Below are 26,289 nucleotides of genomic sequence, written 5' to 3' on the forward strand. Positions count from 1 at the left end.
ATTGCACACGATATTCTAAATGTGGCCTAACTGAAGTTCTGTACAGCTGCAGCATGACTTGCCAATTTCTATACTCTATGCCCCGACCGATGAAGGCAAGCATGCCCGTATGCCTTCTTGACTACCTTATCCACCTGCGTTGCCACTTTCAATGACCCTGTGGACTTGTACGCCCAGATCTCTTTGCCTGTCAATACTCCTCAGGGTTCTGCCATTTACTGTATACTTCCCACCTGCATTAGACCTTTCAAAATGCATTACCTCACATTTGTCCAGATTAAACTCTATCTGCCATTTCTACGCCCAAGATTGCTGTATCCTCTGACAATCCTCATCACTGTCCGCAACTCCACCAACTTTTGTGTCGTCCGCAAACTTACTAATCAGACCAACTACATTTTGCTCCAAATCCTTTATATATACTACAAACAGCAAAGGTCCCAGTACTGATCCCTGCGGAACACCACTAGTGCCATCCCTCCACTGCTATCCTCTGTCTCTATGACCGAGCCAGTTCTGTATTCATCTTGTCAGCTCCCCTCTGACACTGTGTGACTTCACCTTTTGTACCAGTCTGCCATGAGGGAGCTTGTCAAAGGCTTTACTGAAGTCCATCTAGGTAACATCCACTGCCCTTCCTTCATCAATCATCTTCGTCACTTGCTCAGAAAACTCAATCAAATTCGTGAGACACGACCTCCCCTTCACAAAACCATGCTGCCTCTAGCTAATAAGTCCATTTGTTTCCAAATGGGAGTAAATCCTGCCCCGAAGAATCTCCTCTAATAATTTCCCTACCACTGACGTAAGGCTCACCGCCCTATAATTTCCTGGATTTTCCTTGCTACCCTTCTTAAACAAAGGAACAACATTGGCTATTCTCCAGTCCTCTGGGACCTCACCGGTAGCCAATGAGGATGCAAAGATTTCTGTCAAGGCCCCAGCAATTTCCTCCCTTGCCTCCCTCAGTATTCTGGGGTAGATCCCATCAGGCTCTGGGGACTTATCTACCTTAAAGCTTTGCAAGACACCCAACACCTCCTCCTTTTTGATAATGAGATAACTGAGACTATCTACACTCCCTTACCGAGGTTCATCATCCACCAAGTCCTTCTCCTTGGTGAATGCTGATGCAAAGTACTCATTTATTACCTCGCCCATTTTCTCTGGCTCCACACATAGATTCTCTTCTCTGTCCTTAAGTGGGCCAACCCATTCCCTGGTTACCCTCTTGCTCTTTACATACGTATAAAAAGCCTTGGTATTTTCCTTAATCCTGTTTGCCAATGACTTGTTATAACCCCTTTTAACCCTCCTGACTCCTTGCTTAAGTTCCTTCCTGCTGTCTTTATATTCCTCAAGGGATTCGTCTGTTCCTAGTCTTCCAGCCCTTACGAATGCTTCCTTTTTCTTTTTGACGAGGCTCACAATATCCCGCGTCATCCAGGGTTCCCGAAACTTGCCAAAGTTATCCTTCTTCCTCACAGCAACATGCTGGTCCTGGATTCTCATCAACAGACGTTTGAAAGACTCCCACATGTCAGATGTTGATTTCCCCTCAAATAACCGCCCCCAATCTAAATTCTTCAGTTCCTGCCTAATATTGTTATAATTAGCCTTCCCCCAATTTAGCACCTTCACCCGAGGACTACTCTTATCCTTATCCACTAGAACCTTAAAACTTATGGAATTATGGTCACTGTTCCCGAAATGCTCCCCTGCTGAAACTTCAGCCACTTGGCCGGGCTCATTCCCCAGTACCAGGTCCAGTACTGCCCCATCCCGAGTTGGACTATCTACGTATTGTTTCAAGAAGCCCTCCTGGATGCTCCTTACAAATTCTGCCACATCGAAGCCCCTAGCACTAATTGAGTCCCAGTCAATATAGAGGAAGTTAAAATCACCCACCACTACAACCCTGTTACCTCTAAATCTTTCCAAAATCTGTCTACATATCTGCTCCTCTACTTCCCGTTGGATGTTGGGAGGCCTGTAGTAAACCCCCAATATCGTGACTGCACCCTTCCTATTCCTGAGCTCCACCCATATTGCCTCGCTGCATGACCCCTCCGAGGTATCCTCCCGCAGTACAGTTGTGTTATTCTCCTTCACAAGAAATGCAACTCCCCCACCCCTTTTACATCCCCCTCTATCCCACCTGAAGCTTCTAAATCCTGCAACATTTAGCTGCCAATCCTGTCCATCATAGTTCCAAGTACTAATCCAAGCTTTACGTTCATCTGCCTTTCCTGTTATACTTCTCACATTGAAACAAATGCACTTCAGAGCACCAGTCCCGCTGTGCTCCACAACATTTCCCTGCCTGCTCTTCCTCTTAGTCTTACTGGCCTTATTTACTAGTTCCCCCTCATTTATTTCCCTTGCTGTCCTACTGCTCTGGTTCCCACCGCACCACCCCCTCCCCCGCCACACTAGTTTAAACCCTCCGAGTGACGCTCGCAAACCTCACAGCCAGGATATTTGTGCCCCTCCAGTTTCGATGCAACCCGTCCTCCTTGCACAGGTCCCTAAGTGGATCCCAATCGGTCCAGATATTACACCAGCTGCTCAGCCACGTGTTTAGCTGCACTGTCTTCCTATTTCTACCCTCACTGGCACGTGGTACAGGGTGTAATCCCGAGATTACAACCCGGGAGGTCCTCTCTTTTAACTTTCTACCTAACTCCCTAAACTCTCCCTGCAGGACCTCATCACTCTTCCTGCCTATGTCGTTGGTACCGATGTGTACCACAACCTCTGGCTGTTCACCCTCCCCCTTCAGAATGCCCCCTGTCCGTTCAGAGCCATCCTTGACCCTGGCACCAGGGAGGCAACATACCATCCTGGAGTCTCTTTCACGTGCACAGCAGCACCTATCTGTGCCCCTGACAATAGAGTCCCCGATAACTATTGCTCTTCTGCGCTTTGTCCCTCCCTGCTGAACAACAGTGCCAGCCGTGGTGCCACTGCTCTGGCTGCTGCTGTTTTTCCCTAATAGGCCATCCATCCCTACAGTATCCAAAACGGTATACTTGTGCATATCCTTTCTGTGTGCAAAGAACGGGGCTCTGTGTATTAATATCTGTAGCATCCAGTAAGCGCAAATGTGCTACACTGCAAGCCCAACTGACAATCTTGAATTGGTTGTCAGTGTAATTCTTAGCACACTGTGGATTATTTCGCAAATGTTGTCCAATCGCGGAATCCCATCTAATGTTGGACACTATGTTTTGAGTTTTGCAAGCACGGGCTGGCTAGGTAGAGCCCGTACCTTGCCCATTGCAAACAGCAGAAGTGACATGTTATTTGAAACCATCGGCCAGTCTTTGGACCGTATGGCCTATATACCTAGCATCACACTGGCATTGAAATTCATAAATCACATTACTCGTTGGTGTGATAGGCAGGACGTCTTTTTGGCATGACGCAGCACCCTGCTGGTGGTGAACACCACACGTGTTTCTACTACATAGTAGCAGCGTGAAGCAGCTATCTTTACTTGTTGCTCAATTTTTGGGATACAGGGTAATCTGAGGTAGACTGTGCACTTTTCAGGGTCGAAACAGCCGGCCTTCGGCCCATTCATATGTTTGTGCGATAAACAGTGAGAAATGATCTGATCAGGGTAGCCATTGTTATGCAGGATAGTTTTGAGTCGCCCAATCTCAGTATCAAGATTGCATGGTGAGCAAATGGCTTGGGCACTATTTACAAGGTTGCCAATAATGCCAACCTTATGGTGCATATAAATGTAAGAATCCCAACCCGTGAAGGTAGGTTTGTGGCAGACTGTGGTAGACTGTGGTCGAGAACCCCGTAACAGATTTCTCAACTAGTATGTCAAGGAAAGGGAGCTCATTTGACTGCTCCATTTCAAAGGTGAATTTAAGCGCAGGATGAAGCCCATTAAGATGGGCAAGGAAATAATTGTATGCAGCTGTGAATTCAAATATTGCAAATGCATCATCTACTTTTCTGAAATATGCAAGAGGTAGGCGATTAGGTGTCATTCCATCAACGACATATTTCAATGGAACCTAGCAAAGATGTTTGTGAGAGCTGGGCCTAGAGGGGATCTCATTGCAACACCATCTATTTGAGCATACATGGTGTCGTTAAAACTGAACTCAACTGTGTGAGTTGCCGAGTTCATAAAGTCAATGAAAACTGATTCACACTATGGTGGTGGGTCTATATCGCCATCATATAGTGCTGCATCCCAAATGTCTAAGGCTTCCTTAAGTGGTACATTTGTAAATTGACTACCAATGTCAAATGAGCACATGGATATGGCATTGCTATCGTTGTGCAAGTCCTTCATGATCTTCACAAATGTGAAGGAACTTTCACTGTGAATGTGGAAAACTTGCTCGAAATTGGTTGTAACAATGAGCCCAACCATTTGGCCAATTTATGTTGTGCAGAATCGGTCATAGATAAGTTAGGGCATAGAGGGCCATCGGTTTAGTGTGTCTTGGGCAGCTCATACATTGGTGGATGCAATGAGCCGTGAGGACAAACCCTGTCATCTATATCATGTGGTAGCTCATTGCTCTTACACAAGTCCAGCAAGTGTCTTTATTTTTAGCTTACATTCGAGCAAGATTGTCCAGTCATGTTGAGTGGCAGGTACAATGGATAGGAATTTGGAGTCGGTATTAAGAATGGCGCGCATTTTGTTGATATATTCACGCTTGTTAAGGATGACTCTTCCTCTCCCTTTGTCAGGTTTATTGCTGTATATGTCCAGGTTGGTCTTAAGGCCTTGCAACACTGTCAGATATTCACGCTGCATGTGGAAATCAAACATTTCATTCAGAATCCCGCAAAACTCAAAACACAATGTCTGCATGAGATGTGATTTCGCGATTGTACAATATTTGCTAAATAATCCACAGTGTGATAAGAATGACGCTGGCAGCCAATTTAAGATTGTCAGTAGGGCTTACAATGTGGCGCATTTGCACGTACTGAATGCTACATGTATTAATGCCGAGGGCCCTGTTGTTTGCAGACAGAAAGAATACGTGCAAATATTGTGCCTGTTTCAGCTGAACAAAACCAGTGACAGCCATTCGCTACTTCATTCCTCAGAGCATTTTCTTGACTAATCAGAGTCAAGCTGCCTGGTTGAAATTTCAAACAAAGCTTTGTGATTAACTGTCAGTCAACGTAAACTGGTGCATTCGCCATGGCAACGCCTCTACTAATCAGGCTTCGCTTGCCAATCAATCAGCACTCTCTTCTCATGCAGTATAAGTTGTTGTTTTCCCTGACATTGGTTATTCTTGCGATTGTCCTGATAATCGTCAAAGCGAGAAAGCTTCGACAACGTGACTCTATTTTCAGCAATACTTAAATGTATTGGAGTTATTTGTAGAAGTAATGTGTTGTGGATAAAAGGAAACCATGGTATGGTACTTAGATTACCAGAAGGCATTCGATAAGGTGCTCCATCAAAGGTTATTGCATAAAATAAAAGCTTATGGTGTAGGGCAAGCATATTTACATGAATGGAAGGTTGGCTAGCTAAAAGGAAAATGAGGGAAGGCATAAATGGGTCATTTTCAGGTTGGCAAGATGTAACGAGTGCTGTTCCGCAGGGATCAGTTCTGGGGCCTCAAACTTTTACAATTTATTTAAATGATTTGTACGAAAGAACCGAAGGTACGATTTCTAAATTTTCTGATGACACACAAATAGGTAGGAAAGCAAGTTGTGAAGACGACATAAGGAGGCTACAAAGGAATATAGATAGGTGAAATGAGTGGGCAAAGATCGGGTAAATGGAGTACAGTATGGAGAAATGTGTAATTGTCTATTTTGGCAAGCAGAATAAAAAAAGAAACATATTATTAAAAAGGTAAGAGTTTGCAGAGCTCTCCGATGCAGAGCATAATTGGAAACAAAAGTCGAGAGGTTATGCTTCGGTTACAAAGGGCCTTTGTGAGATCATATAGAATAGCATCATCGAAAGGTTACAGCACAGAAGGAAGACCATTCAGCCCATCGTGTCTGGCCCGGGTGAAAAGAAAAACGAGCCATCCAATCTAATCCCACTTTCCAACCCCTGGTCCATAGCATTGCAGGTTACAGCAGTTCAGGTGCATGTCCAGGTACCTTCTAAAAGAGTTGAGGGTTTATGCCTCCAGCACAAATCTGGACAGTGAATTCCAGACACCCATCACCCTCTGGGTGTAAAAGGTTTTTCCTCATGTCCCCTCTAATACTTCTACCAATCATCTTAAATTTGTGCTACCTGGTAATTGACATCTCGGCTCGGGGAAGCAGGTCTTCCTCTCTACTCTATCTAGTCACCTCAAAATGTTGTACACCTCAATTAAGTCACCCCTCAGCCTCCTCTGTTCGAAGGAAAACAACCCAAGCCGATCCAATCTTTCATCATCGCTGCACTTTCACGCCCTGGCAAAATTCTTGTAAATCTCCTGGCTACTGTCTCCAGAGCAATTATATCCTTCCTGAAAGGTGGTGTCCAGAACTATGGAGTACATAGATTACTGTGTACAGCATTGGTCTCCTTATTTAAGGAAGTGTGTAAATGCACTGCAAGTAGTTCAGAGAAGGATTGCTGGACTAATACCTGGAATGGGCCTGCTGTCTATGAGGAAAGGTTGGACAGGCTGGGCTTGTATCTGCTTGGTTTAGAAAAGTAAGATATGACTTGATTGAAACATATAAGATTCTGAGAGGTCTAGATAGGGTGGATGTGGAAAGGATGTTTCACGTTGTGGGTGATTCTAGAATCTGGGGGCACTGTTTAAAATAAGGTGTCGCCCATTTTAGACAAAGATGAGAAGAGTTTGTTTTTTTTCTCTCGAGTGGGTCCTGAGCCTTTGGAGCTCTCTTCCACAAAGGTGGTGGAAACAGAGTCTTTGAATCTTTTTAAGACAGAGGTGGATAAATTCTTGATAAGTTCATTGGGTTTATGTGAGAAAGTGGATTCGAGATTGCAATCATATCAGCCATAATCTCGTTGAATGATGGAGCAGGCTTGAGGGACCGAGTGGCCAACTCATGCTCCTAATTCTTATGTTCGTCTGTAATACTGTGCAGAGTACTCCAGATGTGGTCACACCGAAGCATAACCTTCCTACTTTTGTATTCAATTCCCCTTGCAATAAATTATAACATTCTATTAGCTTTCCTGATTACTTGCTGTACCTGCATACTAACCTGTTGTGATTCATGCACTAGGTCACCCAGATCTCTGCATATCAGAGCTCTGCAATCTCGTCTCATTTCGATAATATGTTTCTTTTTTATGGAAACCTGGTTGGGCCTGCATGTAACTCTAGAAGCACAGGTGTGTGGTTGACTTTTAGATGCCCTCTGAAATGGTCGAGCAAACGCTCAATTCATGGATAAATAGTAGTGGGCAATAAATGCTGGCCTATCCAGCGACTCCCACGCCCCATGAATGAATAAAAATAAACATTCAAAACAATACATATGAACTGAGAGAGCAGATACAACTTAATAATTGCGATCTGATAGCCAAGACAGAGACCTGGCTGCAGGATGGTGTAGATCGGGACTTGAATATTGAAGAGTACATGATATTTAGGAATGGCAGGAAGCTAGGAAAAGCTGAAAATTTCTGTTAATTAATTATAGGATTAGCACAATAGAGAGGGATGACCTACGATTAGGTAACCAAGACATAGAAGCAGTTTGGTTCGAAATTATAAAGATAAGATGTAACTTGTGGAGTGGTGCATAGCCCCCCAACAATATCCACACGGTAGGACTGGGTATAAAGGAAGAAATAATGAAGATTTGTCAGAAATGTACGGCGATAATCATGGGGATTTTAATCTACATTAAGAACGGAAAAATCAGATGGGCAAAGACAGCCTAGATGAGGAGTTCATTGATTTTTATTGCCCACTACTATTTCAGGACAGCGACTTAGAACAGCATGTTCTGGACCCAACCAGAGAACAGGCTATACTAGACCTGGTATTGTGCAAGAAGATAGAATTAATTCATGACCTCATAGTGCAGATGCCCCTAGGCAGCAGTGATTATAATATGATTGAAATTTATGTTATTTTAATGGAGAGACGAATGGCTCTTAGACTCGTGTTTGTGTCACTGTTACAGGGATGTCATCTGTCAGTAAATTGGTCTCTTTGTCTCACTGGTACGGGAAGGTCACCTGCCAGTAAATTGGGATGTTTGTGTCCCTGGTACAGGAAGGTTATCTGTCAATAATGTAAGATGCTCGTTTCTCTGGTGCAGGAAGTTCTGCTGTCATTTAAGTGGGATGTTTGTGTCTCTGGTAGAAGAGCTTCTCCTGCCTGTAAATTGGAATGGTTTTGTCTTTGGTACAGGATTGTCACCTGTCACTAAATTGGAATGATTGTGCCTCTGGTACATAAAGGTTACCTGTGAGTAAATTTGAATGATTCAGTCTCTAGTACAGAAAGTTCACCTGTCATTAAATTGGTATGTTTAAGTCTGGTGCAGGAAGATTGACTGCACTTAAGTTGGGATGCTTGTGCCTCTGCTACTGGAAGGTCATCTCTCAGTAACGTAAGATGTTGGTGTGTCCGGTGTAGGGAATTCTCCTGTCATTGAATTGTGTTGATTGTATCACTGGTGCAGCTAGTTCTGCTGTCAGTAAATTGGGATGTTTGTGTCTCTGGTTCAGTAAGGCCACCTGTCAGTAAATTGGGATGCTTGTGTCTGTGGTACAGTAAGGCCACCTTCGAGTGAATTGGGATGTTTGTGTCTCTGGTACAGTACGGTCACTTGTCAATAATTTGGGATGTTGGTGACTCTGGTACAGGAAGTTTGTCAGTAATTAAATTGGGACGTTTGTATCTCTGGGGCAGCAAGTTCACCTGTCTGTAAATTGGGATGTTTGTGTCTCTGGTACAGTAAGGCCACCTGTCAGTAAACTGGGATGTTTGTGTCTCTGGTACAGTAAACTCACTTGTCAGTAATTTGGGATGTTGGTAACTCTGATACAGGAAGTTCGTCAGCAATTAAATTGGGATGTTTGTATCTCTGGGGCAGCAAGTTCACCTGTCTGGAAATTGGGATGTTTGTGTCTCTGGTACAGGAAGGTCATCTGCCAGTAATCTGGGATAAGACCGTCACTGGTACAGAAAGATCAATCGTAAGTAAATCTGGATTTTTGCTTCACTTATAGAGTAAGGTCGCCTGGTATAGGAAAGTCATCTGTCACTGATGTAAGATGTTTGTGTCTCTGAGTAAGGACATTCTCCTGCCATTTATTTGAGATATTTGTGTCGCTGATACAGGAAATTCAGCCGGCATTAAAAAGGAATGTCTGTGTCGCTGCTGCAGGAAGCTATCCTGTCATTTAGTTGGGATGTTTATGTCTCTGGTACAGGAGATTCTCCTGTCCATAAAATAGAATGTTTATTTGTTTGGTACACGACGGCCATCTGTCAGTAAATTGGGATGTTTGTGCCTCTGTTAAAGTAAGGTCACTTGTTTGAAAATTGGATTGTTGGTGTCTCTCGTTCAGTAATGTGATCTAATGTAAGGTGTTTGTGTCTCTGTTGCAGGAAGATGTCCTGGTAGTTAATTGGAATGTTTGTGTCTCTGCTTCAGGAAGGTCGCCTGAAATTAAATTGTGATCTTTGTGTCTCTGTTAATGGACGCTCATCTCTATTGCGAGATGTCTGTGTCACTGGTGCAGGCGGTTCGCCTGGCATTTAATTGGGTTGTTTGTGTATTTGGTACAGGAGATTCTCTTGCCAGTAAATCTGGATATTGGTGCCTACGGTACTTGAAGTTCGCTTGTCAGTAAATTTGGATGCTTCAGTGCCTGGTACAGGAAGATCACCGGTCAGTAAATCAACATGTTTGTGCCTCTGGTACAGTTAAGCCACCTGTCAATAAATTGGGATGATTTTTGTTTCGCTTTTAGGAAGGTCATCTGCTAGGAATGTAAGACGTTTGTGTCACTGGTACAGATAGCTCACCTGTTGAAAATTGTTACGTTTGTCTCTCTGGTGCAGGAAGATCACTTGCCAGTAAATTGGGATGCTGCACCTCTGGTACACGTAGGTTACCTGTCAGTAAATTGGAACGCTTGTGTCTCTGTTACTGGAAGCTCAACTGTCAGTAAATTGGGATGTTTGCGTCTCGGGTACAGGAACACGCTCAGCATATGAGGATGTTTGTATTTCTTGCGCAAATAGCTCACCTTTCAGTAATCTGGGATATGTGTATCACTGGTACAAAAAGGTCAATTGTAATCAAATCTAGATGTTTGTTTCACCAGCACAGGAAGGTCGCCTGTCAGTACATCGAAATGCTTTTGTCTCTCGTACAGTGCATTCATCTGACCGTAAATTGGGATGCTTGTGTCACTGGTACATGAAATTTATCTGCCAATAACTTCTGATGTTTCTGTTTGTGGTACTGGAAGTATTCCTGTCAATAATTTGCAGTGTTTCTGTCTCTCGTACAGGCAGTTATTATGGCGGTAAATTGGAATGACTGTGTCTTTGGTACAGGACGGTCATCAGCCCGTAAATTGGGATATGTGTGTCTCAGCTACCGTAAGGTCACCTGTTAGTAAATTAGGATGTTTGTTTTTGTTACAGTATGGCAACTTGACAGCTAATTGGGATGTTTGTGTCTCTGGTACCGGAAGGTCACCTTTCAGTAAATTGGGATGTTTGTGTCTCTGTTACAGGAGATTTTCCTGCCTATAAAATGGATTTTATTTTTAATCTTTGGAACAGGATGGCCATCTGACAGTGAATTGGGATGTCTGTGCTCCGGTTACAGTAAGATCAGTTATCAATAAATTGGGTTGTTTATGTCTCAGGTACACCAAGAGCACCTATCATTTATTTGGGATTTTTTGTGCGTCTGCTACAGGAATATCACCTGACAGTAACTTGGGATGTGAGCGTCTCTGGTAGAGGTAGGTCACCCGTCGGAAATTCAAATCCCTGTGTCCTGGGTGCAGTTCTGCTGTCAGTAAATTGTGAAGTTTGTGTCTCTGGTACAGGAAGTTTGTTGGTCAGAAGTTTGGGATGTTTTTGTCTCTGGTACAAGGATCTCACCTATCAGTAAATTGGGATGTTTGTGTCACCGCTGTCACAAGGTCACCAGTCTCGAAATCGGGATGTTTGTGTCACTGGTACAGAAAGGTCAATTGGAAGTAAATGTTGATGTTTGTTTCACTGGTACTGCAAGGTCGCCTGTTATTAAATTAGGATGTTTGAGTCTCTGGTACATGGAGGTCACTTGTCTATAAATTCTGATGTTCGTGTCTGTGGTCGAGGAAGGCCACTTGTCTGTGGTCGAGGAAGGTCACCTGTCTGTAAATTGGGACCTGTATGTCACTTGTTAGCAAACTGGCATGTTGTGTCACCTGCCACGTTGCACAACTTACACCATTCCTTCCATTTGAGACTTATGCTTATGCTAACTTACATAGTGTTTTTTGTATGCAGGTCATGAAACATAAGCCAGTATATTTCTTGCCTATTAGCGTCGAATTCTGAGACGTTCCCTGCTATTGAGGGCCACAATGACACTACAAGGGCAGGCAATCTCATCGTACCAAACCCCAGAATTGCAGTGTGCCTCAATGGCTCCAAAGGAGCCCACGCTGAGGGACCCACTATTCCGATTATAAAAGCAGAAGTATTAGGAGAATGTTGCCGATTTGTCTACAACATACACGGACTTTTACGTACAGGGAAATACTGCTGATAATCCTGAATGTCACAGACCTAATAGGGGAAGAATTAGCGTAAAGTAAATTTTAGTCAGGTATATTTGGATGGCAAGGTAGCAAGAGCATAAACTATCAGCAAATATCAAATCACAATTGCATGGTACGTTGGTAGATTAGAAGATTACAGAGGCCACCTTTAATGGACCAAAAGATCTGTCACAATTCTTTATGTTTTTTCTGCTCCATTGATGAAATGTCCCTCAAGGGAAGGTGCTGATTACCGTCAATAGTTAGAAGTTATTGAGAATGCATTGATGCCGATTGAAATCGGGAATTAAGCTAAATTTCAAGATATTAGTAGAATTATGTAATTACATCACTGTATTCATATTTTAAAACCATAATTTCTACTGTCGGCTGTTATGTGACTGTTAAACAGGCAAAATTAATTGGACCAGTTGACAATGGGTGCAATTAACAAGCCATCTTCTCCGTCGTGCAGTTCATCACGATTCCCTGCCACAAGATAGTCACACATTTTCCCCTGGATCCCTTTTCACCTGTCCCGGCTGCTTTGGCTCCTCTTCCCCCTTTCCAGATTCTCTTCATCCCGCCTCCACTTCTCAGTTCCACCGATGTCAGAACACTCACATGATGGGAGGGTAGATGACAGGTTTTGCAGTGTTTTTCCCTCAATTCAGGTGCTGTTTCCAACGTCATCGGGGCAGAGCCGGTGTGGGGTATGATAGGCGCCGGGGTGAGAGCTGAAATAGAGCCGTGGGGAGGGCGGAATAGGTTCGTGGGACGCAGGGGAATTAGAGGCGTCAGAAGGCGTACTGTGGAAGAGGTACCAGTTGGTGTTAATAACCGAGTGCAGACCCTGGTATATTTAGGCAAATTCGCTGGCTAGATAGCTGTCACAGAACTTTCTCGCGCTTGTATCTCTGTATGTGTCTCCCTCCTAATCTCAGTCTCTCTCCCCTTCTCCCTCTCAGTGTTTAAAAGTTTATCAACTTTTGAAAACTGTTATAAAAGTGTTTAAAGTATTTGAAAGTTTATAACAGTTTTAACATGTATAGCTATTTCAAAATATTGAAAAGCATAATAAATCAACTTATTTGCCACCAACTGAACACTGATCTCAGGTGTCTTCAGATCGTGACGTCACTAGGGGCGCGGCTTCGTCGGTAATGGAACACGCTGGAAGACGTTAATGTTTCTCTGGATGCTAAGCGCTGCTGCGCCAAGAACAGGAATTTCTCCCTGTAGCCAACAAACCAGTAAAGTTCCCATCTCTCTGTGCAGTCAGCGGTTGTCGCCACTTCTTTGCCCAATTCGGGCCATAGAGATGTTTCTTGGTTTGCATCAATTCACTCCAATCGGAGGAATAAATATTTGTCACATGCAAAGCAGGCTAGAGCTAGTCTGATGAGTCAGAATTATTTTTGAAACGTATTACATTTGTTATTTTATTTATTTAACTATAAGATTCACCAGGCTGTATACAGAATTCTTCAACTGCTCTCTGAATTTGCTTTGAGTCACTGCATAAATAAATGTGTTTGTGCAGCAACTCAACAGCTGAAGCATATTTGCACTTTCCAGGAGAATAAACCTGGGGTCAGTGAAGCCTTTGATTTTATAATCTTTTGTAAAACGGTCATAAAAGAACTGTACAACGTACATCATCCATAAAAAGATGAAGCTACCTGAGATTGTGAAGAGTAAAATGATGGACTTTCTCCGGGTTTCCATCTCTGGATCACTCTGATTCTCCCCATTACTGTGGGCCCGGAGTCTCTTGCGAGCTTTATTGGCCGCTAGAATGTGTCTGACGGTCAGAGCATTGAGTAGCAAAATTAGGAAGAAAGGGATACAAGGGGTTAAAAGGCGATCAGACCAATCAAACACTGTCCACACAAGTGAAGTATAACGGATATCCTTCACTCTGCAATACCATGGGACATTGTTAATTATATAGATCGGTTCGTGTATAAAATACCAGGGAATGCTTTTAAAACATCCCAATGCACAAACTGTTCCTGTAACTAAAGCCGCCATTTTCTCCGTGCAATAATTTGTTTTCAGCTTCTGGCAACAAATGGCCACAAATCGATCAAAGGTGAAAGCGACCGTTAGCCAGACGGAACTGTCTCTGGATGCATGAATTAATGCAATGCTGAGACTGCACACGGGAGTAATGGACAGAAAGCTACCTGGAAAATAAATACCAGGAATCCGGTTTAGTAGAACGGCAGTGATAATGACTAGGAGATCCGTCACTGCCATGGACACCAAGTACTGAGTGATACATCTGGATAGACCACACCTTCCTTTGGACAGGATCACAATCGCCACTCCATTAACTATAAGAAAGAAAGAGCGAAAGAGAGAGAGAGCGATGTTACAAATATGCTCGCAGTGGAAGTGATATTTTAAACGGTATTTTAAGAAGCTTATACAGATAAGCGATGACATAATGATCTAATTGAAAGGCGGAACAGACCCATAGATGTCAATGGCCGACCCCTGTTTCTATATCTTATTTCTTGGTTTTGATACCTGAAGCGATGAGGACTGATATGAGTATCCAAAACAAATATAACACATAAATATTCAGCAATATTAAATAAAATAAACCATTATAATCAGTATATAATACAAACAAATGTAACATAAAGAATTAAAATAACACAATCAATAACAAATGAAGAAAAGGTATTCCAACCAAAGAAATAAAGATTGTGAAGACTTTAATTGATGACATCCACTGACAGCTCTCTTAATAGAATAAAACTGCTTTACATTCGCAGAACAAGCCAGACCCCACCAGTAGGATTGAAACCACTAACTATTTCGTCTGAGATGGTTGACAGGCTAATATTGTCAACGGAAGCAGGAACTCTAACGTCCCTTCTTCTTTAGTCCAATACAGTCCTTAACATGTATTTCCATGAACCGAACTAGGGTTGTGGTTCAACATCCCATAGGAAAACCACAGGAGCCAAAATACAGAATTCCCTTAACCCTTCCAACCTTGACTGTAGCACAGATCCTGGGTGGAGTTTAAATCAGATCGGCCTTGGACTAAATAGCCAACACGTCACTAACTGAACTCATCATCCAACTGAAAATTAGTTCTTAAAATTAATTAGAAGGCCAGTCACTGGGGAACTGATACATGGAGCCATAGTTTAGACTGGAGAACAAATTTGTGGATTTCCATCAGATTTCTTTCTGAATGATTGAGAAAAGGTGGATCAGGTAATATGTTGGATAGCAATATTCATTTAGAGATACAGCACTGAAACAAGCCCGTCGGCCCACCGAGTCTGTGCTGACCAAGAACCACACACTTTCACTAACCCTCCAGTAATCCCATGCTACCTACCTACACTAAGCACAATTTACAATAGCCAATTTACCTATCACCTGCAAGCCTTTGGCAGTGGGAGGAAACCGGAGCACCCAGTGAAAACCCACACTGTTACAGGGAGAACTTGCAAACTCCACACAGGCAGTACCACAGAATTGAACCCGGGTTCCTGGAGCTGTGAGGCTGCGGTGCTAACCACTGCGCCACTGTGCCATAATCTGAAATAAAAATCTAAGGGACAGACCGGACATTTGTGTCCAAGAACTGGTTTAGAATAAAGAGTTCGATTTGGAAACATTGAGGATCAGGATGTGTCTATCGAGTAAATGGAGGTTGCAGTGCAGAAGAGAAACCCGGAACAGCTGGTTTAGTATAGAAGTGACAAAAACAATCGGTACAGAGAAATAAACGGAACAAAAGTAGGACTGAGAGATAGTCAGAACAGATGGGAGGAATGGTAAACAAACAGAGAGGATGGGAGGAGAATTAAGAGATAGCAGAATGGATAGGAGGGACATTAAGAGGCAAACCAAACAGATTGGAGGAGTGAGATATAAACCAAACATATTGGAAGATTAGTGAGAGATAAACTGAATAGATAGGAGGGGCACTGAAAGGTAAACCAAACGGATGGGCAGAGCAGTGAGAGTTAGGCAGAACCAATGGAAACAGGAGCCCGGGTAACATGTAACTAGGAAATTGTTGATTAATGATTCCAGTCACTTACTTCATTGTTCTGATTGATTAATAACACATTGAGCTATAAGATACCTTCGATAATTTTATTCCTTAAAACCAAATCGGAATTTCATTACTTGTTAAAGCAACTCACCACGTATTAATTTACAAATTATTTAATCGAAAAAAGTGGTTAAAATATGTGTGAAATTCGGCAAAGAGCAAATACTGGAATCCAATCAAATCATTGAGCCTGCGATTAAAACTGATACAAAAAGGTTATTGCAAGAACAATAGCAATTCCATTCAAGTCTTACAGTCTACCAATAGATGTCGCTTTGTTTCCATGCCATTTCTACAGCCATGTCTATTAATTGTTACACTTTTGTTTCCACGTCATTCCAACAGCATTTCCCATTCAATTGTCGCCTTTGCATTTCCGTGCCATTCTCACAGCGATATGTATTACATCAGATCATAAGAATATAAGAACTAGCAGGAGAAGACCATACAGTCCGTTGAGCCTGCGCTGCCATTCAGTTTGATTATGGCGGGACCTCGGCTGCAGCTTCATTGTCCTGCCCACTACACATATCCCTTGATTGAGAGACCACAAATCTGTCGATCTCAGCCTTATATATATGTAATGATGGACCATGTACAACTCTGTGTGGTAGAAAATTCCAAAGATTCACAACCCTGTGTGTGCACTAATTTCTCCTCAACCAAGTGCTAAACGATTGCCCGCTTGTCCTGAAACCATGCCCCCATGTTCTAGATTCCCCACTTAAGGGAAACAATCTCTCATTGTATACCCTGTCAAGCCACTTAAGAGTCTTGAATATTTCAATAATATCACCTCTCATTCTTCTAAACTCCAGATATTGTAGGCTCAGTTTACAGTGCCTTAATTATAGCAAGTGATTGCATTGTGGTATTATCACAGAACTAGTAATCCAGCGGCGCAGATTAATTACTGAGAGCGTGGGTTTATTTATTTATTTCAATAAATTATTTTTTAAAAATCTGGAATTGAATGTTAGTCTTGGTAACGGTACCATGAAACTATCATTGCTTGCTGTAGAAAAAAAATCTGGCTTAGACGTGACTGCAGACCCACAACAATGTGGTTGACTCTTACCTGCTGTCTGTAATGCCTGCCTAGCCAATGGTCAAGGGAAATTAGGAATGGACAACAAAGTCTGGCCTTGCCAGCGATGTCCACATCCCATGTAAGATTTTTTTTTAATCTCTCATTACAGGACAAGCCTCTCATCCCAGGGTCTAATCTAGTTTACCTTCTCTGCATTGTCTTCAAGGCAAGTATATACCTCCTTATATATGTAGAACAAAATTGCCCACAGTATTTCTTGGCCTGGCCTCACAAACGCCCTGGACAGTTGTAGTAAGCCTTCTATATTCTTGGGCTCTAATCCCCTTGCAATGAAGGCGAACATGCCATCTGTTTTCCTAGTTGCTTGCTCTACCTCATGCTAACATTCGGTTCTTCCCATACGAGTACATCCAAGTCTCCCTGAACATCAACTTTTACAAGTTTCCCACCTTTTAAAATGTTCTGCTTTTCTATTCTTACGACCAACCTGAATAACTTCACACTTTTCCACATTATAACCCATCTACCAACATGTTTCAAACTCCTTTAACCTGCCTATGTCTCCTTGCAGCCACTTTTTGTCGCCCTTTCTGCTTGCGTGCTAACCTAACTTTGAATCATCAGCGAACTCTCTGTCTCTTCATCTAAGTTATTAATATACAGTGCAAATACCAGTGGTCCCAGCTCTGATACTTTCGGCACTCACCTTTGCAGCCTGCCAACTTGAGAATGCACCATTTGTCCCTATTCTTTGCTCCTGTCCGTTAATCAATACACTATCTATGCTAATACATTACATCCAAATCCATGAACCCTTATCTCGCCTATTAACCTTTTAGGAATGTAGAAACAAGAGTAGGCCATTCAGCCCATCGAGCCTGTTCCACCATTCGACATGATCATGGATGATCATCCACTGCAATGCCTTTTCCCCTCACTATCCCCATATCCCCTTATGCCTCTTTTCCATGACACCTTAGCGAATGCCTTTTAGAAATCCAAGTATACTAAATTTACTGGTGCTTCTTTATCTACCCTACTGGTGCATTCTCAAAATCAAAACTCAAATAATTTTGTCAAACATGATTTCCCTTTCATGTTTTTTTCAGATCATATGATGATTTTCTACGTGCATTGTTAAGACTTCTTTAATAACGGATTCTAGCATTTCCCAACGTCTGATACCAACCGAACTGGCCTATAGTTCCCTGTTTTATTTTTCCCTCCTTTCTTCAATAATGCGGTTATGTTTGCTAACTTCCAAGCTACAGGGGCGTTTCAAAATCTAGGTAATTTTGAAAAATCATAACATGTACATCCACTATCTCAGCAGCCATCTGATGTTGAACCCAAGGATGTAGGACATCAGATCCTGAGAATGATCAGATTTTAGTCCCTCAAGCTTTCCCAGCACTTGTCCTCTGCTGACAATAATTCCCTTAATTGCTTCACTCTTGTTAGACCCGATGTAACCCTTTATTTCAGGTTTGTAACTTGTGTCTTCGACAGTGAAGACAGACATGAAAGAATTGTTTACTATCTTTGCCATTTCCTCATTTCCCAAGACAATTTCTCCTGTCTCTGCTCTTAATTGATGACCATTTGTTTCCTCGCCAACTCTACATCCATGCCTAGTAAATTGTCTCCCTTTGCATTCCGTTGGCATGACCAGTTCTGGTTTGGTCTGAAGGCCACGTTACACATCTGTCTTCCACTCCTATTACCTGGGGGCTCTTAATTTTATTGGTGGGTTTGCCTTTGAATAGATGGCAAGGACTCTTAATTTGCACAATATTACACCTATTCACGTTCACTGTTTCGTAGCCTGGGGAGCAATCAGGCACATCAGAACAGGAATAAGCCTTTCAACCCAGCGATTTTCAATTAGATCATGGATAATGTGTATTTTGACTGATTTTCCTTGCCTCAACTTCACATCACTAAATGCCTTTCTACACAAAAAATCTATTAACTTGAATTTTAGGCTTTGAATTGACATATTCTCAACATTTTTGAGGGAGTCAGCTCTTGAATTAAGCTGCCCATTGTGTGAATAAGTGATTCTTGATTTCACTCATAACTGGCCTCGCGCTAATTTCACCAGTTTACCTCTTTTTCTGGACTGAGGCATAAATTGGAAAAATTGTGTTTATCTATACCTTACAGTTCTTATAAACATCTAGAACACCTCAGAACTTTTTTCATATTGAGAAATGCAAAGAATGTTCGCACAACCTGTTGCCAGAATTTAATCCTCTACTCAGCATCATTTATAGAAGCTATGGTGCACCCGCTCAAGGTCAACAAATTGAGTCGTAGTGCCCAGAACTGAATGCAGTAGTTTTTAATGCGGCTTAACCAGACATTTAGTATTCTAATGATAATGAATATCTTGCTGCAATACCTTACCTGGAACAGCGATAACTGAAAGGACAGTGTAGTAAAGAGCATATGCAAGGCCTCTGGGCGGGGAGTGCATTTTCGTGAGAAGCAGTGATGTATTTTCGGAATCCCACACGTGTTTCGTTCGGCATTGAAGGGATCCTTTAATATACCTGATGTTAAACCGCCAGAGACAAAATTAGATAACATCACCATTAATGTTAGTTACAGTCACTGAATAAACATGTTAGATGACATCACCATTTACAGTAAGTACATCACTGAACAAATAAATTAGATTTCATCACCATTAATGTTAGTTACAGTCATTGAACAAATCTGTTATTTCCCATTGCCATTTGAATCAGTTACGGGCACTGAACAAATAGATTATGTTATATCACTATAAAAGCTAGTTACAGTCACAAAACAAACATTTATAACAATTTATGTTAACTTTGTTTGATGTAGTAGAAAAGGTAGGATGGATGTTTTACAATATTAAAATGAATTATGGTCTTTAGGAATATTTTAAAGTGAAACAACCCTCCCTTACCCAGTCTGGTTTATATGACTCCAATCAAGAAACAACGTGCTTGACTCGTACCTGTCCTCAGATCAAATCAGTCAGTTGTAATAAACACTTAGAAAGTAAGAAAAAAAAAGGACGATGATTAGGCTGCGATCAAGAAATAAAATTCGGAGATAGCAATGACACACCAGCACCAGTCGGCCTTACAAATTCATCCTCACTAACATCTAGAGACTGGGGAGAAGGTTGTCAAATCTGTTTCGTTGACGAGTTCATCAGCAGCCTGACATTGTCATACTCACGCCCAGAATCTTACCTATCCACAAAGGTCCCAAACTCCTGCATTATGGATTGTCCCACAAGTCGGACAGCTCCACCAGCTATGTAGGAACAGTAGCATACAGGGAGGGGTAAATGGCCCTGAGAGACCTAAATGTTGATGGTACACGCCATGACAGTTCATGGCTTGATATCAAAAATGGGCAAGGCAGTCTTCTGCTATTTATCACCTACCACTAGTTCTCAGCTGATGAATCTGCACTTCGCTATGCAAAAATCACCAAGAGAAAGCAATGCGGGCAGAAAAGGCATAGTTTATGCACTGAATGTAGGATTTTAATATCCATCATCAATTGTGGAGTATTGGTATCATCAGTGACCGAGCTGGGCAAGACCTGAAGGAGAAATTTGTCAGTTTGTGCTTGTGGCGGTGGAGAAGGGACCAGTGGGGGAAAACCTACTCAACCTCGTCCTCAGGAATCTACCATCGCAGATTCATCTTTCCATGGCAGCTTTGATATAAATAATCACTTTACAGTCCTACTAAAAATCAAATTCCGTCTTCACAGTGGGGGAAAACTCAGTTGCTTCAGATGACATTACTACTGCTCTCAGTGGGATAGATTGAGACTGGATGTAGAAGCTCAAAATTGGGTTTCCATGATGTTCTGTAGGGCAACAGCAGAAGCAAAATTCTCTCCACAAGAATCTGTAACATCAGAGCCTGTCATATCCCTCACTCCTCCATCACAAGTAAATCAAACCTGTTCCAATGGGAATTACAGAAAAGCATGAAGGACAGCAGCACTATTCATATCCAGTGTTACGACACTGGGCAATATGCATATGAACAGAAGCAGGCCATTCAGCCGCTGGAACCTGTTGAATCTGGATCCAGCACCTCAGTCAACATATATCATACTTGGAAGGTTTTCAGTGCAGAATCAGCAGAATGATATGGGGCTGAAAGGGTTAATCATTGAGAGCAGATTGTATAGACTATGACTACATTGCCCTAAGTTTGGAAGAGTAAGGAAAGACCTAATTTATCTGTTTAACGTGATTAATGCCTTTGATAAGCTCGTTGGAGACAAACTATTTCATTGGTGGGAAGTTCAGAACGTGTGCCGGAACCTCAAAATTAAAAGTTGCACATTCTCTGGGGGGGGGGGGGGGAGGGGGTGTGTGGGGAGTGGGGGAGGGGGCGGGATGTAAGAAATGGCTGCCTCATAATCGTATAAAATTTTAAGAACATTAAATCGAATATTATAGAAGTAGCTCTCTCTCTCTCTTCTCTTCTCTTCCTCTCTCATGAAGAAAGATCGCATAATCACAGAAATGTTACAGTGCAGAAGGAGGCAATTCGGCCCATCGTGTCTGCATTGGCTCTCCTAATGAACCTAGTGCGACTCCTCCGCCTTCTCCCCATAACCCTACACAGTCTTCCTTTTCATATAACTGTCTAATTCCCTTTTGAATATTTCAATTGAACCAGCCTCCATTACACTATTAGGCAGTGCATTCCAGAAATTAAGTACACGCTGCATGAAAACGTGTTCCCTCATGTCGCTTTGATTCTTTTGCCAATTACTTTACATCTATGCCTTCTAGTCCTCGATTCTTTCATGAGTGTAAATAGTTTCTTCATACCTGCTCTGTCCAGATCCCTCATGATTTTGAATACCTCTATCAAGTTTTCTCTCAATCTTCTCTTCTCCAAGGAAACTCCCAAATTCTCCAATCTATCTTCATAGCTGCAGTTCGTCATCCCTGGAATCATTCTCATGAATCGTTCTGCGTCCTCTGTAACGCCTTCACACACTTCCTAAAGCACAGCGCCCAAAACCTAACTCCAGGTGAGGCCGCACTAGTGTCTTACACAAGTTCAACATAACCTCCTTTTTCTTGTACTCTATGACAACGGATGCCCCTCTACGTTGCCTTCATGTTCTTCTTCTTCTTCTTTGGCCTCCTTGTCTCGAGAGACAATGGGTAAGTGCCTGGAGGTGGTCAGTGGTTTTGTGGAGCAGCGCCTGGAGTGGCTATAAAGGCCAATTCTAGAGTGACAGGTTCTTCCACAGGTGCTGCAGATAAAATTGGTTGTCAGGGCTGTTACACAGTTGGCTCTCCCCTTGCGCTTCTGTCTTTTTTCCTGCCAACTGCTAAGTCTCTTCGACACGCCAAGCTTTAGCCCTCCTTTATGGTTGCCCACCAGCTCGGGCGATCTTTGGCAACTGACTCCCACGACTTGTGATCAATGTCACAGGACTTCATATCGCGTTTGCAGACGTCTTTAAAGCGGCGACATGGACGGCTGGTGGGTCTGGTACCAGTGACGAGCTCGCTGTTCAATGTGTCCTTGGGGATCCTGCCATCTTCCATGTGGCTCACATGGCCAAGCCATCTCAGGCGCCGCTGGCTTAGTAGGGTGTGTATGCTGGGGATGTTGGTCGCCTCGAGGACTTCTGTGTTGGAGATACGGTCCTGCTACCTGATGCCAAGGATTCTCCGGGGGCAGCGAAGATGGAATGAATTGAGATGTCGCTCGTGGCTGACGTACATTGTCCAGGCCTCGCTGCCGTAGAGCAAGGTACTGAGGACACAGGCTTGATACACTTGGACTTTTGTGTGCTGTGTCAGTGCGCCATTTTCCCACACTCTCTTGGCCAGTCTGGACGTAGCAGAGGAAGCTTTTCCCATGCACTTGTTTAATTCTGCATCGAGAGACAGGTTACTGGTGATACTTGAGCCTCGGTAGGTGAACTCTTAAACCTCTTCCAGAGTGTGGTCGCTGATATTGATGGATGGGGCATTTCTGACGTCCTGTCCCATGGCGTTCGTTTTCTTGAGGCTGATGGTTGCCTTCATAGATCCCATCAAAGCCTTTGACCTCGTCAGCAGGTGTGGTCTCTTCAGACTGCTAGCAAAGATCGGATGTCCACCAAAGCTACTAAGCATCATCTCCTCATTCGATGACAATATGAAAGGCACAATTCAGCATCGTGCTGCTTCATCAGACCCCTTTCCTATCCTGAGTGGCGTGACACAGGGCTGTCTTCTCGCACCTACACTGTTTGGGATCTTCTTATCACTGCTGCTCTCACATGCGTTTAAGTCTTCAGAAGAATGAATTTTCCTCCACACAGATGGCAGGTTGTTCATCCTTGCCCGTCTTCGAGCGAAAACCAAAGTACGGAAAGACCTCATCAGGGAACTCCTCTTTGCTAACGATGCTGCATTAGCATCTCACACGGAAGAGCATCTGCAGAGACTCATCGACAGTATTGCGGCTGCCTGTAACCAACTTGGCTTAACCAGCAGCCTCAAGAAAACTAAAATCAATGGACAGGACATCAGAAATGCTCCATCCATCAATATCGGCGACCACGCTCTGGAAGTGGTTCAAGAGTTCACCTACCTGGGCTCAACTATCACCAGTAACCTGACTCTTGGTGCAGAAATCAACAAGCGCATGGGAAAGGTGTCTGCTGCTTTGTCCAGACTGACCAGAGGGTGTGGTAAAATGGCGCACTGACATGGAACACTAAAGTCCGAGTGTTGAAAGCCTGTGTCCTCAGCACCTTGCTCTATGGCAGCGAGGCCTGGACAACGTACGACAGCCAAGAGCGACGACTCAATGCATTCTATCTTTGCTGTCTCCGGAGAATCCTTGGCAGAACCATATCTCCAATGAAGAAGTCCTGTAGGCGGCCAACATCTCCGGCATTTATGCCCTACTGAGGTAGCGGCGCTTGAGATGGCTTGGCCACGTGAGCTGCAAGGAAGATGGCAGGATCCCCAAGGACGCATTGCACGGTGATCTCGTCACTGGTATCAGGCCCACCGGCAGTCCATGTCTGTGCTTTAAAGATGTCTGCAAACGCAGCATGAAGTCCTGCAACATTTGACCACAAGTCGTGGGAGTCAGTTGCCAGCGATTGCCAGGGCTAGCAAACAGCTATAAAGGCGGAACTAAAGTGTGGCGAGTCGAAGATACTTAGCAGTCAGCAGGAAAAAAGACAGAAGTGCAAGGAGAGAGCCAACTGTTGAACAGCCCCGACAACCAATTTTATCTGCAGCGCCTGTGGAAGAGTCTGTCACACTAGAATTGGTCTTGATAGCCACACCAGGCGCTGCTCCACAAATCACTGACCACCCCTCGGCGCTTGCCTATTGTCCCTCGAGATAAGACGGCCAAAGAAGAAGAAGATGCCTCTATTAATAAAGCTCAGGATGCTGCATGCTTTATTAACCATGTTTTCAACTAGCACTGCCACCTTCAATGACTTATGCATATAGACATCTTGCTGCTCCTAATGAAGTCTACTCTTAAACTATGACCTCAACGTCGGGGAATTGAATTCTGGTTGCCCACTTGACAGACAAGGATATTCACCACTATACTAACGAAGTGCTACATACTTGCCATTATGCGAACGAAGAATTACATATTCATCACCAGAAAAACGAAGATTCTACAACTGTCTGCCAGACTTAATGATGCACAACATCGTAAGCCTATTATCTCTGCCAAGGACGTGACTCTAGCAGAGGCTCTCAGAAAAGGCATTCATAAAACTGATAAGATGAAACTTCGTACCCTCTCTTGACAGTTTGGTAGAAGTTTAATAACTGTGCCTCGCAAAATGACGATCTGCAGCGACAAACATTCCTTCACACAAAGCGCATTACAAATCTGGAACATTCCCCAAACATCGGTTCAGGCCAGATCAATTGAAATATTCAAAGTGACATTTCCACATTTTGTTATCTTCTTCTTAGGCAGTCCCTCAGGAAAGAAGATGAACTTCTTCCACTCCACAGTTGTGTGTCCTTAGTTGACTGAATAGCCCAACTTTGGATCAGCCACAGATGGTGCAAGTGCTGTTTAGTGAGGCGTGTGGATGGGATGCTCGAATTTGCGAATGCTCATTCTGCTGTTTGCTCTTGGCTTTTGCCTGGGAATGCCAATGTTGTTCAAACTACCTGACACCTTCATGGATACATCTTCTCCATTGTGGGCTGTCTCGGACAAGAGATTCCCACGAATCACTGAAGATGTCATTTTTTTTTCAGGGAGGCTTTAAGGTCATCCTTGCAGTATTTCCTCTGCCCTCCTGATAGCCTCTTGCCGTTATGGGGTTCCAAGTTGAAAGCTTGTTTTGGAGTATTGTGTCAGACATGTGGGTGATGCGGCCCGCCCAATATAACTGACAAGCCATGACCAAAGTCTCGATACTGGGGTTTGTGGCTTGAGAGAGGACACTGATATTGGACTCCCTGTCCTGCCACTAAATTTGCAGGATCTTGGGAGACACCACTGGTGATATCTCTTCAGGGCTTTGAGATGTCTGCTGTAAAGTCTCCATGTTTCCGACGCATCGGCGGGCAGGTAACACTACGGCCCTGTAGCCCATGAGCTTGATGCCAGGTTTCAGGTCTTTGTCATCAAAAGCTCTTTTCCTCAGACAACCGAAAGCTGCACTGACACACAGGAGGCGATGTTGTGTTTCATCGTAGATTTCTGTCCTTGCTAACAGGAGGCTCCCAAGTATGGTAAGTGAGTTGTCCAGTGGTTCACCGTGGACCTTGATAATTGGGGTCACTTTTGCGTTGTGGGAGCAGGCTGGTAGCGGACCTTCGGCTTCCGGGTGTTTAGCTTAAGGCCCATTCTTTCATACACCGCTTTGAATTCATCGACGAGGGTTTGAAGCTCGGCCTCTGAGTGTGCACATACTCAAGCATCGTCAGCATACTGCAGCTCGATGACAAAGGTTAGAGTGGCCTTTGTTCCGGACTGGAGGCAACGTATGCTAACTAGATTCCCACGCGTCCTGTAGAGTAGATCTACTCTGGCAGGGAACTTCATATAGATGATGTGGAGTGTTGCAGCAACTCAGATGGAAAAGAGCGTTGGTGTGATGACACAGCCTTGCTTGACCCCAGTTTGCCACTCGGATTGGGTCAGTGGTAGATCTGCTGGCAAGGATTACAGATTTTGTTATAAATGGGTAAGGGAACACGGTGGATAAACAGGGATAAGATACATATCCCATGATCTAATTCAATTCCAGAAAAGTCTCGAGGTTCTGAATGGTACACTCCTGTTCCTATGGCCTGTTATGTTCCTAATTTCTGCAATTGCAATCTATCTGACAATGTGCAGAACTTGCCAGCTATATTGGGTCAGCAAGAACACAAGACCAACCCTCTTCAGTCAAATACTACCGTAT

At 43.4% G+C, this 26,289-nt stretch overlaps 1 protein-coding gene across 1 annotated transcript; it reads right to left on the reverse strand.

Moving 5' to 3' along the window:
• Positions 1-13,168: 13,168 nt before the first annotated feature.
• On the reverse strand, positions 13,169-19,342 carry LOC137348881 (probable G-protein coupled receptor 139). Its single transcript, XM_068014114.1, has 2 exons — positions 19,273-19,342; positions 13,169-14,061 (listed from the first exon to the last, which is right to left on the reverse strand). The coding sequence occupies exons 1-2, from the start codon at positions 19,340-19,342 to the stop codon at positions 13,169-13,171; spliced, it is 963 nt and encodes a 320-aa protein (XP_067870215.1).
• Between the last annotated feature and the right edge of the window lie 6,947 nt (positions 19,343-26,289).

The sequence above is a fragment of the Heterodontus francisci genome, chromosome 34 (genome assembly GCF_036365525.1).
Source record: "Heterodontus francisci isolate sHetFra1 chromosome 34, sHetFra1.hap1, whole genome shotgun sequence".
NCBI classification, from domain to species: Eukaryota; Metazoa; Chordata; class Chondrichthyes; order Heterodontiformes; family Heterodontidae; genus Heterodontus; species Heterodontus francisci.

Coding starts and splice junctions, on each gene's coding strand:
- LOC137348881 (XM_068014114.1), bottom strand. CDS start 19,342: ATGCACTCCCCGCCCAGAGGCCTTGCATATGCTCTTTACTACACTGTC. Junction 14,062..19,272: donor TTCAGTTATCGCTGTTCCAG/GTAAGGTATTGC, acceptor TCTTTCTTATAG/TTAATGGAGTGGCGATTGTG.